Source organism: Sceloporus occidentalis, unplaced genomic scaffold (genome assembly GCF_023333645.1).
Source record: "Sceloporus occidentalis isolate IW3139 unplaced genomic scaffold, rSceOcc1.0.p SCAF_113, whole genome shotgun sequence".
Taxonomy (NCBI): Eukaryota; Metazoa; Chordata; class Lepidosauria; order Squamata; family Phrynosomatidae; genus Sceloporus; species Sceloporus occidentalis.
In genome coordinates this window covers 622,479-636,549 of record NW_028317093.1, presented here as the reverse complement: position 1 = coordinate 636,549, position 14,071 = coordinate 622,479, and the positions used below count along the sequence as shown (strand labels likewise).

The window sequence follows — 14,071 nt, the reverse complement described above, 5'->3', positions numbered from 1 at the left end:
TATATTAATGTAAAGTACGGCCAGGGATATCCAGCCGGGAATTTGCCGGGTATGCCAAATGGCCAGTACGGGCTTGGATCAGGTGAGCTTGGAGCAATGCAGGCCAGCAGCCCATTGGGCATTTGGCAGGTGTGCCAGAGGACCAGTCCAGGCCTTGTGGACGGTAAGTAGGAATGGCTTGACAAATTTAGAACAATGTTCTATCTATGAATTTTCTATGTATTGTCTGCAGCACTTTTTATTTCCTTTTTTCTTAGGATGTGGAGTGAATGGCTGGAGCCTTTCTACCTAGCAGACTCTTGGTACTATATAACCAGGCTAAAAGTTCTATACTTTCTAGAAATTGAGAAATTCCAAGCCATCAGACTAGTAACGGAAATACAGTATTTTATTATTTACAGATTCTCTTTGTAACTTTTTTATTATTTTTATGTTCAAAGAGTAAAACTGAGAATGCTGTTCATAGAACAAATAGCTTAGCTATTTTCATGGCACAATCATATAGAAAAAAATATATAAAGACTATAAAATTGTAAAATAAACTTTAGTAAACTTTAAGTAAATTGAAATATCCAACAAGCTTTCCAAAAAAACAACAATTACATTTAAATAATTTGTTGACTTCCTCAGGAGTGCAAATGATTTCAGGGACCATTTACACCGAATCCAAATCAACAAAATGAAAAAAAAAAAAACCAGACTTTTGTATTGTCTAGAATCAGCATCCTTGTCATTCCTTTTATAACACTGAGAAAAGGACTTTATACAGAAATTATCATGAAACATAAATCTCTTAATTTAGTAATTTGGGAGAGATTTCATGGGAACCATGTCTTGCCAGTGTATTCAAGTGCATAACATGTTAAAATAATTTCTAGTACGACCAAATGCCCTAACTCTTCCTAGAAATAATTGTTTAATTAAATAAAATTTTGCCTCATTCCTATTTTCTTCTAGGAACACTAAATTGTTATAAAACACAAAGCAGGCACTGATTGATTGTTGCTATATACACAAAAAAAGTATATGTTGGCGTTTTTTTTTCTTCGTTGATTTAATAATCAGACAAAAGAATAAAGCAGTCCTACAAATGTTTATTAGCTAAACATGCTACAGAGCACAATTAATGTTTTGTCTAAGTGGAACAGCACCTTTAAAATGCCATTGGCCAAAACTTCCAAGGGCTTCAGGTAAAGGGTACCTGTAAATTATCGTTAAGAAACAACCCCTTGAATTGTAGACTTTAACATCTTTATAGAACCAATGGATTATATATAAGCATACATGAGAGATACAACCATGTTTCTTACTGCACCTGGCAATACTATACTGTTCTTCAAGCCAATTTCAGATATATGAGGTAAATTAATGGAAAAATTAATGGAAAAGCTCCCTTTGATGTGGATATTATCATTATTAAAACCAGGCAACCCGCTAAAAAAATATAAGGTCAGATAGCAGTGAAGCAATACAATGCTTTGCTTATCTCACTGCTGTTGAAAGAAGAGTTCCTCCTTTTTATATGTCATTATTAAAAGCCAGCAGGAATGTTAATGAAAAAAGTATCTGTGACAGAATTCAACTTAAAGTAAATGAAATTTGAATGCATTTCCCAGTCTTCCAATATGGATATTCTCTGGGCATGCCCAACGACATTTACTTTACCGAGAAGGTGGTAGATAAACGGAACATGTATGGGATAGGAATACTTCTATAATGAATCTAAGCCGAAACCAAGGACTGATTCAGGTCTGAGTCTTTATATTAGGAAAGGTGAGCAGACTAGATGGGCCAAATAATGCATTACTGAAGAAGTGAGATTGCTTCACTCATTATATAATACATTGCACAGGGTAAGCGCAGCTGTTCTTGCAAGAGAAAATAGCCAGTGTTGTATCTTGATAACGAATAGTGAAGTTAGGGAGTTGAAGCCAGAACCCTCTTGAAAACTCTCCTGACTACTCTCACTTCAATGAATAAAGCCCCCAATGACTACATTAAGCCTCAGGATGTAATCTGGTTTTCATGCTTGCAAGCTATTAGAATCAGAGAGTCAAAAAGTGTCCACCTGAGGATACGTGAGTCCATGTGCTCCTTATGGGACATTTACGCACTGATATTCTGGGTTTAATGCATTCTTAGGGTTGTTTTCTAGAGATCAATAGAATAAGGCACATTCAGTGCTATCAGGCAATCACAGAGATACAAAATACCAGGAAAAGGCTACATACTCCGCTAAGTTATCTCTAAATAAAAATGTTCAAGGAGTATGATAAACACAGTGTTCTTATAGCAAGAAGGTAAAGGTCCCTAAACACTCAAGAATTCCTTGCATGATGACACATAAAGGAAAGGATATAACAATATTTCTTCAACTTCACTTCCATAAGTACATTATTGAAAACTACCAAATGGAGACATTAATAATTCCATATTTGTCTAAATATGAAAGAACAGAATAGAGAAAATTCTAAAAACATCTCTACCTGGAAATACATTTCCTATCAGATGAAGCTTATGAGAATACATCCATAACAGTTGCTGTGTTTACATCATCATCGAGCCAGTTATATGACAATTTTTAAAGGGGCAGCAACGGCTGTGACATCAGATAGGCAAGCGATGTTTGACAGCGTTCCTTTAATGGGATGATTTATAATGCAGCAAGCCAAAATTTCATTACCGTCATAACGGTAAGATTCTACAGCATTAGCAGAAAAATGACAAGGGCGCCACTCTGCTTATCCTGTAAAAAGCAGATGGGTAGATCCATAACAGCAGTGTGCTTTATTTTTTTCACATGCGCTAACCGTCTTCCTAGTTTTTGAAATACAATAAAATGTAATCACTACATAATGTACAGTACTGTTTTGTCATAAATAAAGATTCCAAAAATATCAATAGTGTTCAGAAATATAAAGAAAAAAATAAAGTATACGTCTCTATCCATCTAAATATATATCTTTAATTCTTTTTTTTTAATATTATCTATATTTCTTCCATAGCTGTTCATTTTGCTTGTATTAAGCCTTTTATCGCTGGACTTCTTCCGTCTTTCTTTTATGTTTTCCTTTTTTTTTTTACAGAAAGCTTTTTCAAAACGCTGTAAAAGAATTACATTAGCGCAGATGCCAACAGGGAAATAGGATCAACCACGTATGGTGCAGCTTGCAATTATCCAGAGAGTGGAGTCACCTGCTGATGTGGTGCAAAGACTGTTGTATCTAAAAACATCAGCTCCTGTATTAATCTGTGTGAACCTAACTAAATGGATCAGTTTATGGAATAAATATATACATTTCCTTTACTGGAATAAACTTTTAGCATATTTGCTGGAGCTACATGCAATGTCATTATGGCATTCTGCAGCTGTTGGCCTCATGGATGATGCCATAAATAGGGGACAATTACAAACCTATGGTGAGTGCATGTTGTCCTACAGGGAATCCATAAAAGTGGAGTAACTTCTGACACACACAAATGTAGAAGCTACAAACCGGTGAGCTTGAAGAATTAGGTTCTATTCACTGGATATTACTTGGCCAGGAACGCAGCATTGCAAAACCCCATGAACATACAATTTTAAATGATATGTTTTTAGGGAAGGTTAAAAAGATCCTACAATGCAACTTCTCGTATATGTCACTTTCTAGCTGTAAATCGGTTAAAGTAATTTATATCCCACCCCTCTCCCCTTTTTTCTCCTTTATTCTTTCTCTTTTCTTGCTAGTCTCACTTTCATCTCCTCTAATTCCACCTTTCCCTTATCTCCATATTTTCTCTTGTTCCTCTCCTTTTCTTTCTATCTCCTCTGCTTTCTCTTTTATATTCTCTCCTCTTTATCTCTTCTTTTCTATTGTCTCCCCTCTCTTCTCACACATCTTTAATCTCTTATAGAGATGTGGGCGGCCAGTTGATTGGAAAGTAAATGGTACTGCACAGGCCTTCCACTGGGACTCGGTTCAGCAAAGAGAAATGTTCTTCAGATAAGCAAGAAGTGGTATTTCCATCCCAGATTTCTGGTGGCTGTTTTGAATAACCTCATGCATTTTTTATATCTCGAAATAAGATTTTGCTAGGAACTTTACACAACTCAAGTATATAAAACAAAATGTCTTACTTGACAATGAAATATATATTCTGGAGTGGTTTTCTTAAATTTCATATTCCAGACTAATGCAACTCCATCAGGTTCATGGGGGGCATCTTCATTATTGTTGTAAGAAGCAACCATCAGCTCTGGGTACTAAAAATACAAACAAAGAAACATCAAAGATGAGCAATTATCAAATTAAATTGATTCTGCACCAATGACTGTTAACATGAATTTAGCTGCAACTGTACCATGTGGCCTACCATGTTCTCTGTTTATACGTACAGGTACATTGAGAAAAAAAACAGATTTTTACAATTTCTATCAAATCTTGCTAGTACTTACCATAGCAACCTTATGTGAATTTTGAGGATATTGGTGTGGATACTGATATTATAATATGACTGACCCTGCCTGTCATTCTAAAGTATGTTACTTACATAGCTGCCAACAATACCCTATTCCCCCAGATCAGTCACAAAAAGTATCTCACTTCTGGCATAAGACGCATTAACGTTGGTAAGTGCCAACATGATCAGTTAGCATAATGCTTAAAAACTAGACAAATTCTAGTCCAATACTTGCTACTAATTATAGTCATACAAAGGAACTTATTCATTCTCAGAAGACCTTGGGGCTGTGACCAGCACAACAAAACTGAAAGAAAAGGGAATAAAAAAAAAGTGTTTTTCAAGTTAAATGCACAACACAAGTACAGTAAAAAGGCATAATTATGTAGAACAAAACGGTGCTACTGGAAGATAATGGCTGTCTCAATGGAGGCTTATCAGTCTCCTAGGTAATATGCAAAAGAAAAAAAAAACACAATTTGGTGCTCTCTACAAAGAAAATTGCATTGGAAGCATACACAACATCATAGACACACTCAAGGTGCGTATTTGTTTTGCATTAATTCTGAGAAAATATAGTAAGAAAGAATATTATTATGGATATTATCCAATAAAGGTAAAAAAAAATCCTCCTTTAAAATAAAGGCGTGCACTTGGTTGCAAAGTTTCTTTCCATCTGGCATACAGGGCTAAATCTTGATTAAAACTTTTATTGCCTACCTGAAGAGACCAGTCAAGGCAAGTGACCACACGATGTTTGGACCAATGCTCGTCATAGAACTGCCGATTAAATGACAAGTTGGCTCCGGCTTGAATGTCCCTTTAGAGAGTAAAGGTAGCATTACCGACCTGCATTAAGAAGTCTTAACAAAGACTTTCTCATTTAAAAAATCCCACTAAACACACACAAAGATGACATTTATTTGGAAAATTATTTTTTATGAAATAAAAAAAAAACATTTAAAAATGCTACTAGTAAGTGTTACTAGACATTCACAAGAGATTATCATTGGCATTTTAGTGTACTTTTGGCACCCAGTGGAGGGGGATACCAAAAACATACTATAGTTTGCCAAAATTGCTCGCCTGTGGTACCCCATGGCCTCGCCTGTGCTCAGGACTTTTGGAAGTCACAACAGAGGTTAACACAGGAAGACAGGGCTTCTAGTAAACTGAGAAACACAGTATACCACATACAAGGTTCTAGATGACATGCTTTAGGAAGCTGAATCACAGACTTAAGACTTGACCATGGCAAATACACTTAAGTACATATCGTATATATATTTACATGTGCATAGCTGCCAACAGCTAGCATATTCCATATAGCTGGACCTATGTTCCAGCTGCCAGCTGTCCCTGCGAGCGTTCCCGCTGAGAACTGTATATGCACTTCTCAAGTAAGACAGGGCAGGTATCCTATGGGCAGTTTCAGTACATACTGCATTAGACTGGAATAATGTACTGTTATATGCAATTTTATATTGCTTTTTAGAATACGTAAATTACTGAGCTCACTATTAAGCCTCCTAACAAGTCATTTCAATGCGCTGTAATGTTAAGCTTAAAAATAAAAAGTATAACAATTCAGAACAGCTTGGCAGCGGCTTATTGGAATCAAGGCTTATCAGTTATCAATCTTTTTTTCAGAATATTATTCTGCAACAATGATTTACTTACCATAACATTTAAATAACCCCACTGAATATAATTAAAAGTTAAATGCATAAGCACTGTTGCATTACCCAGGCAATTATCATAGACCTTCATATTCATTAAGTGTCAGTTGGGTGATGCACTTAAAACTAACCCTCTTTCTTTCCACCTCTCATCGGGTGCCTTTACATGCTAGGTGGGCTTGTGCACTCTGGCCAAAATATACTATATCCCATAGTAGCCTCTTGTTTATTTAACACACATATTTGGCGGTTTGGATTTGAACACTGGTAATTTATTCTTCCATTTTAAATTGGTCTGTCCCTAAAGTTATTCAACATGAGTGAACTATGAATAAATAAATAAAATCATGCCTATATCAATCTTTACCCGCTGAGTTTGAGCAAATGTTATAATTTTTGTTTTTATTTTCTTGAAAGGCACACTCTTCCCTGTTTATAATCATTTTGGTGGATATAATGCATTAAAAAAAAATTGCGGTAAAACTGTTAAAAAAGTAATTTGTGTTTTGTACTTTTAGATATTAGGTCTCTTACATTTGGACTTATTTTGTCTGCATATAGAGGTAAAACAGGTTTATTTATCATTAATTTAGGTATGGCACAGTGCTAAATTTTGCTAAAAATTTCACAAATGTATTAGACTACTTTAGCATCTCACAATGTACTGTACTAAATTTTAATATTACAAATCATTTATCATGGAATATACAAACCCAAACAGATTAAATTGGACAATTAAAACACCGGGTCTTCATTGGTCTTAGCTTTCAATTAAACACCTGGCTGTTCTACTAGTAGAATGTATAAATATGCTGTAGTTCCATTAAAATTTCCAAAAACCGAATTGCATAAATAACGTAAATAAGCATTATTATAAACCAAAAATCTTATTTTTTTTAATAATTCCTGGTAAATATACACATTTTATCTTCAAAACTCTCCACTGGATTTATTAAAATAATCACAGTTTTGAATAACGTATTCCTTGTAAGAAACATAACATCGAGTTGGTTATTTATAAAGGGATATTAGCTTACAAAAATAATTTTGTTGTTTATAATACCTACAGGATTTACAGGGGAATCATTTCAGTCAAAACGCAAGCAAATTTCTCACACATACTCCAAACATCTCCCTCCTGTCCCCTCACAGCAACAATACAAAGGCTTGTATGCGGTTTGCAAATTGTATGCTTAAAACAGCTAAATTTGGCCAGCAATATTTTGGGCAAGGGCCTTCCTACAATTTCCCTGACAGCATGCAATTATTTATGGTGGTTATATGTTATAAGTCATGCTGCTCAATATTTAGCAATGGCAGTAGGTTATAAGACACTGGAAGTGTGGAAGGTTCCTGTAACTGATAATACACAAGCTTATTGTAGAATGTCTACTATAAGAACGCTTCAAAATCAGTCACATCAGTATCCAGACCTGGGAACTTAAAGGTATCGCCCGAAGTCTCTGGGTGAAGTGTTGCTACCCTTATCCTCCAGCTGAGTTTCCTCTTCCACAGAACAAGGGAGTGGTGTTTGTCCCCACCCACTACCGCCTACTCCCTGCCCATTTAAGGCTGTCTGAGGCTATCCCTCCCTCCCTTCAGGCATGACTAGTCCCGCTTCCATATATGGCTCGCTCCGCCCACTGGGACAGCAATTCAGAACATTAAGTGGTTCTAATTCCATATAGCCATGTATGTACAATAAGTGTCCCCAAGTTACATAAGATCATAATATTCCATTGTCATGTCCTTTCAATATGATCATAGGCACAGATAAAGGACACATTTATCGTTAACATGCATATAAAGAAATATATAATTTTACTTGTGACACTTATAATACCACATTTTTCTGTTTAACTGTATTAGCTAATTTACACATGTATTATGCTTATGTACATACATTCACAAGCACGTATACACACACATTCTGACATGCACACACATATAATTATACACGTATACATATAGGACTGTGATTTATATCAAGAGAAACAGAACACTATTGAAGCTTTTGTTGTTATGATTAGCACAGAGCATGTGATGTCTAATATGCCACATGAGAAGAAAATGGGAAATCCCAAATGTGTCTGGACCATATATTGTATCTTTTCTAATGAACAAAACTGTCTTGGTGGTTTGTTAATTTAACAGTATATTGTATTAATTGGCTGTTAAAATGTTTCTAATGATGAGGCCTCCAGCTTTTTCTACTGAATACAGGGGTAGGCAGCAACATTATTTGTGAAGGACCTTTGAATAAGTGTTTTATAAGCAACAATGACTTCTACAAGACTTGTCATGGACTCTAGTGTCTAGGTATGGAGACCTTGGGCTGGACTGGGAATTAAAACCAGCTCTGGCTTCTTAAGGCCAGCAGCTATATCTGTGAACTCTCCAGGCTTGACCTAGAGTCTCTGACATGACTGAATTAAATATAACAATGCCATTTTGGAGATTAGGGATATATTTTAAATGTATAATGAATTTACAGTTTTATGTCTTGAGGTTTTTCTTTCTAGAGGGTTAGGTACTTGACTAGATAAATTGAGCTTTCAGTTATCTGTTACCTTTTCAAGTTATTAATACCAAGTAAGAACATTAATCTGAATACAAGGAAAGAGATATGAAGGAAAATGACTGACCCTTCCTTATCTTCTAAGTCTCTTCCACTGTAGTCAAAGAATATATTTGTATCTTCTGCAAGAGCTCTCTCAATCACACGAATGGTGCGGTCGAAAAAGATATGGAATTCCTCTGAGTGGACGATTTGTTGTTTTTCTTCTTCAGTTAGTTCTCTTGGAGGAGCTGTCGGAGTGGGACAAATTGTTATCATGAAGTTTTACTTCACATGTACCGTAAATGTTTTATCTAAAATATATCTATAAAATGTAAACTAGATCTGGCCTCATAGACTCTAAGAGCAGGGTCCTCCTCTCCTGTAACTCTATGTCATAATGTGTGTTAGTGGTTGTGTTAATTTTGTCTATTGTTAATTTTACTGTTGTTGTTTTTTTGTATTTTCTTCTTATTTAAGTAATAAAAGTAAGTAATAAATCTGAGACCCATTTTACCTTCCTTTTTGTCTTGCTTTTCATCTTGATTTTCAATTTCAGAATCATGATCTGTTTTAAGTTCCAATATCTCCTCATCTTCCTCTTCCTCTATATGCCACAACACAACAAAAACAAACAAAAAACATAATAGTTATAAAAAAAGGTGCATTAACCCCTTCAGGACCGGGATTTTGATACTAACGTGTCGCTAAAGGACCGGAGCCGTTTTTGTGTTTTTGCCATGTCTTTCTTCAACTGTAATTTCTCTCTTATCAATTGGTGCACCCACACAAATCATATATTGTTTTTTTCAGCACAAGTAGGGCTTTCATTTGAAACCATAGTAAGCTGGGTAGTACATTGTTTTGTTTAAAAAAAACTGGAAAAAGTGGGGAAAAAATGAAAAAAAAACGCATTTTTTTACAGTTTTGTATACATACAAATTGTACACACATTAAACCCATGGGAAAAAATTATCCCAAATATATTCATTAACTTGTCCTGATTTGGAAACCACCCAACATGGCCAGGATTTTTATCTATTTTGACCAGTATAGGGCAAATATTGCAAGGCATGCATCATGTTTTTGGCATGGTAGTCTAATAACTGCAATAGTTGTCACAGATACTGATTACCCCCCCAAAATTATATGTTTATGAACAGTAGATAAGTCAAGGTGTACAACTAGGGTCATTTTGACACTTTTCAAACAGGGATTTTATCGCCAATTGCTGCCAAATTTTGAGGTATTTTTATATTTTTGGGGGTTTTTTTGCATATGTTGCAATGTTGCTTTAGATTTTATATTATATTTTGTATAGAATATGTGCAACTGCAGAACAAAACAGTTGTGTTCACCAACATCCCCCGGTTCCAACAAGGCCTCACATGCATGGTTCATGCATTTTTTGAGGAAGCTATGAGGGCAAAACTGGAACATGCGCATTTTCGTTTTCACATTTGGAATTTTCAGAAATTGGTTTCCTGGGCCCATATCCCATTTGGGACATTTTGGAAGCCCCCTGCTGTAAATTAGCCCATAAAAGTATATATTTATGAACAGTAGACAAGTCAAGGTGTTCAACTAGGGTAGTTTTGACAGTTTTCAGCTAGCCTTTTCTTCACTGATGTCTGCCAAAGTTCACTGAAAATGTATTTTATTGCGTTTTTAACAAATACATTTCAATGTTAAAATTTATTTCTTGCACAGCATATGTGCAACAGTGGAAGAAAGCACCACATTTTGTTCACCAACACCCCCCGGTTCCAACAAGGCCTCACATGCATGGTTCATGTATTTTTTGAGGAAGCTATGAGGGCAAAACTGGAACATGCGCATTTACATTTTTTGAAATATTTTTTTTCATCAGATTACTTGTAAGTGACAGGTTTAGGCCGCTGACATCAGTCAGGGAGACCGATCAATAATCAGCGACTTAAAATGTCACCGACAAGTGATCAGGTAATAATTATGATTTTTTCATTTATTAATAATTTGTGTTTTTTCATAATTACCCTAGATGACCCCTCTCTCTTTGTAGAGCAGGGTCATCCGTGGGCTGCCATAATGATCCGATCACTCCTATTGGCCAGGAGCGATCTGATCAGCCCAGCATTTGACCTGGAAGCACCCTGGACTTTCAGGTCAGTGCTGTTATTTTTTTTAAAATTATTATTATTATTTTATTAATTTTTTTTAATTTATTTTTTATTTTATTTTTTTTTTAAATTATTATTATTATTATTTTTTACATTATTTTTTTTAACTCTTTCAATGCTGATGCTCCATTGAAGCACAGAATTGATTGATATTTAGTCCCCACAAGCTTGTGGGGACTAATATTAACCCCTGCAATGCTGCGATGGGGGTCATACACAATCGCAGCATTGAAGGGGTTAATTGAGGAAGAGGGGGGTAGGGGTTAACTGAGGAAGGGTGGGGGTGGGGGGGTCTGGTCTCCACACTCATGTGGAGACCAAAGAACCCTGTCTCCCTGTCCCTGAAGCTGCCTCTGGCAGCTGGGACACAATCTCCAATAGACTGGAGATTGTAGGGGAGGAGTCTCTCTGATCAGTCCTACAGGACTGATCAGAGGACTTCTGGGGGCTCGTTTTTGCTGTTGCTGGTCTGCCTGGGCTTCCAGGCAGACCACCAGCAGCAGAACCCCCTAAAAAACGGGAATTGAAGGGGTTAACGCTGCACTGACGCTCTCATGGAGCGATCAGGCAGCAGGGGGGTGTTGGATCAGTGTGGGGACCCATTCAACACCCTCCCCCTTCCCTGAAGCTGCCTGTGGCAGCTGAAACCGCGATTGCAGATTTTTCTGCAATCGCAGTTTCTGCCTACAAAATCACTCCGTGGGAGTGATCGTGGGCTTGGGGGCGGGCTTAGACAGGCTGTGCTGTCTGCCCAGGACTCCTGGGCAGACAGCAGCAGCAGCGCCCCCACGATCACCACGATTGTGGTGATGTGGGGGCGTTTTTTGGAGGAGACGTACCTGGTACGTCCCGGTCTACCGGTGACTGTTAACCAGGAAGTACCAGGTACGTCCCGGTACTGAAGGGGTTAAACCATTATATACATATCATTTAAACCTAGACAAAAACGATTTGCCATTTTCCTAATACCATAATCTAAGGGTTTTTACTAAAATTCAATAATTCATTTCAACAAAGCCTAAAGATTTTCTAAAGAAAGATTGACCAACTTGTTTGTTTGTATCCTTTTAAAAAAGAAACTTATACTAACAATTGCCACAATTGTAAAATGCTGAATTCTGTAAAATTGTCACTTTATGAATGTGCAGGCAACATCTTAAAAAGGTGCATCTTGCATTTCTAACATTCAAAAAACCAAATTAAATGGATAATAAGAAATCGCAGGCAGAACATGAAGGCCGTACAATGCACATATAAGCAGATGAGAAACACCCTTTCAAGGTCACAGAATGACAGTAGAAGGTTTGTACTCAAAATGTGCAACAGTTAAAATATTTTCAACATTTCGCCAAATAACATCTAACAGAATAAAAAAGAACCCTGACATAAGTGACAGGGAAGCCATTGGGTGAAAAGGATTTTCATGTGGGAATGGTACTTTGGGTGCAGGCTGTCCTTTTTTGTAGCAGGTATATAACAGGGGTGATTAGGGAGCAGGCCTTTCGGTGAACTTGCTAATAAGTGTTCCTGCCCTCCCTTTCCCCTGTTGTTTGGTGATGTTTTTGGGTGCCGGTTGGTTATGTTGCCGTCACAGTGCAAGAGTTAACCACCAATAGGTGCCCTTGTGATTCTATTTCTATATTTGGGCCGCCATGCATAGGGATGCTGGTAGTTGCAGCAGGCGCTACAGTTTATCCACGTATGCCAGCCATATCGGTCAAAAGTTTATGGTCAGTAGAATTGGCTCATGGAGTGATCCAAGGTAATTTGTTGGCCTAAAGTTGGCAGATTGTAAGGAAGATGTAGTAGGTTTAAAAATAAAACATCATATTATATAGACGTTATGATAGTTTTAAATAGTGTTAAATGACAATTATATGAGTGTCACTGTGCGAACTGGATTGCCTGCATTGTGGACGTATTGATCCATAGCTGATGTTTTACTATCAAGGTGTGTTTGTATTGACTGCATAAGAGGATGATGCAGTCATGAGCGCTACCTCCGTCAAGAATCTATAGAGTAAAAATCCATACTGCTGCAAGTATATCAACCAACAGAATATTCCTGCAAATTGGGCTCTTGGCCACTGGCAATTAGAATAGTTTTCAAAAATGACTTTTCTATACATAACTCCCAATGTATTTAGACAATATGGACACCTGGATGAGGACGTCAATTATTGCATTGAGCTTTACGAACAACTGATAAAATGAAAATACTATGAATAACAGGTTATTAATTACATTTTTACATTTCTCATTCATTCAATGGGATACAAACACTTAACAATAGCCCGTGACACTGGTGAACTGTACTTGCCTATTGTTCTGAGTTTTTTGTGACAGTCCTGTTGCAGCAAATAGCCAGGGCAGAACATGCTTTATTCTTGCGTTAGTCAGAGATGGTGTTTTTTTTCTATGCATCATAAAGCTGCATCTGAATCATAGCTGTCGCATTCTGCACCTATTCAGCATTTAAGATCTGGTGTCTGCTTCAAAACAGTTTAACTTTTGTTGTGTAGAAAACATCTAATCCTTAAACTGTAGAACATTTGAACTATTATGGTTGTCATGGTGAAAATTTGTTAGTGTCAGATGCCTTTCATAGTCAACAGTAGGAAACAGTGCTGCCTAAAAGGAGAAGGCAGTTATGTACTCGGCACCATGGTATAAGAGCTTATAAAAGAAAGAAAACTGCCATTTTTGTGGACTGTCATGATCTACACATTTAATGCGTACGCTCAACATCTATAACATCTATATGTACATAATAGTTACCCTGGCATAAAAAAGGTCAATCTAACCAATATTAAGTAATAAACCAAGACACAAAACACATGGTAGGATGGTAGGAAAATGCATATTCACATGCAACCTTCACCTGCTGTAGACTGCAACTCCAACTCCATGCCAATCCAGAGTTGGGTTGTTTGTAGGAAGTGCTATGATTGATTCCCTATGATTGATTTCCTAATCCAACAAAGTATGTTATTCCACATTGGCCAAAATATGCAAACATGGACAAACTCTGATATTACAACACATTCAGACAGCAGTTCCCATGATCATTATCCTGGCTTCTCTAAAATGTACTCATACATGAAACAAACTTTTGTTCTTTCTTTACGTCTTTCACCCATGGGGAGACATTATGGATCCACTAGAACTCCAAGTTTAACGATTATGTTAGTTTCCTTTGGGAGTTTTGAGACAATTCTTATGAAAGCCGTGGG

The 14,071-nt window shown here is 36.7% G+C and overlaps 1 protein-coding gene across 1 annotated transcript in view; it reads right to left on the bottom strand.

Annotated features, from left to right (window-relative positions):
• LOC149282518 (cytoplasmic dynein 1 intermediate chain 1-like) overlaps positions 1 to 14,071 on the bottom strand; it is a 150,107-nt gene that overhangs the window by 75,925 nt on the left and 60,111 nt on the right. Inside the window, exons 6-9 of the mRNA XM_089498084.1 lie at positions 9,197 to 9,286; positions 8,768 to 8,930; positions 5,164 to 5,263; positions 4,121 to 4,246 (exon numbers count right to left, since the gene is read on the bottom strand). Coding sequence (XP_089354210.1) covers positions 4,121 to 4,246; positions 5,164 to 5,263; positions 8,768 to 8,930; positions 9,197 to 9,286 — 479 coding nt within the window. The remainder of the gene's footprint in view (positions 1 to 4,120; positions 4,247 to 5,163; positions 5,264 to 8,767; positions 8,931 to 9,196; positions 9,287 to 14,071) is intronic.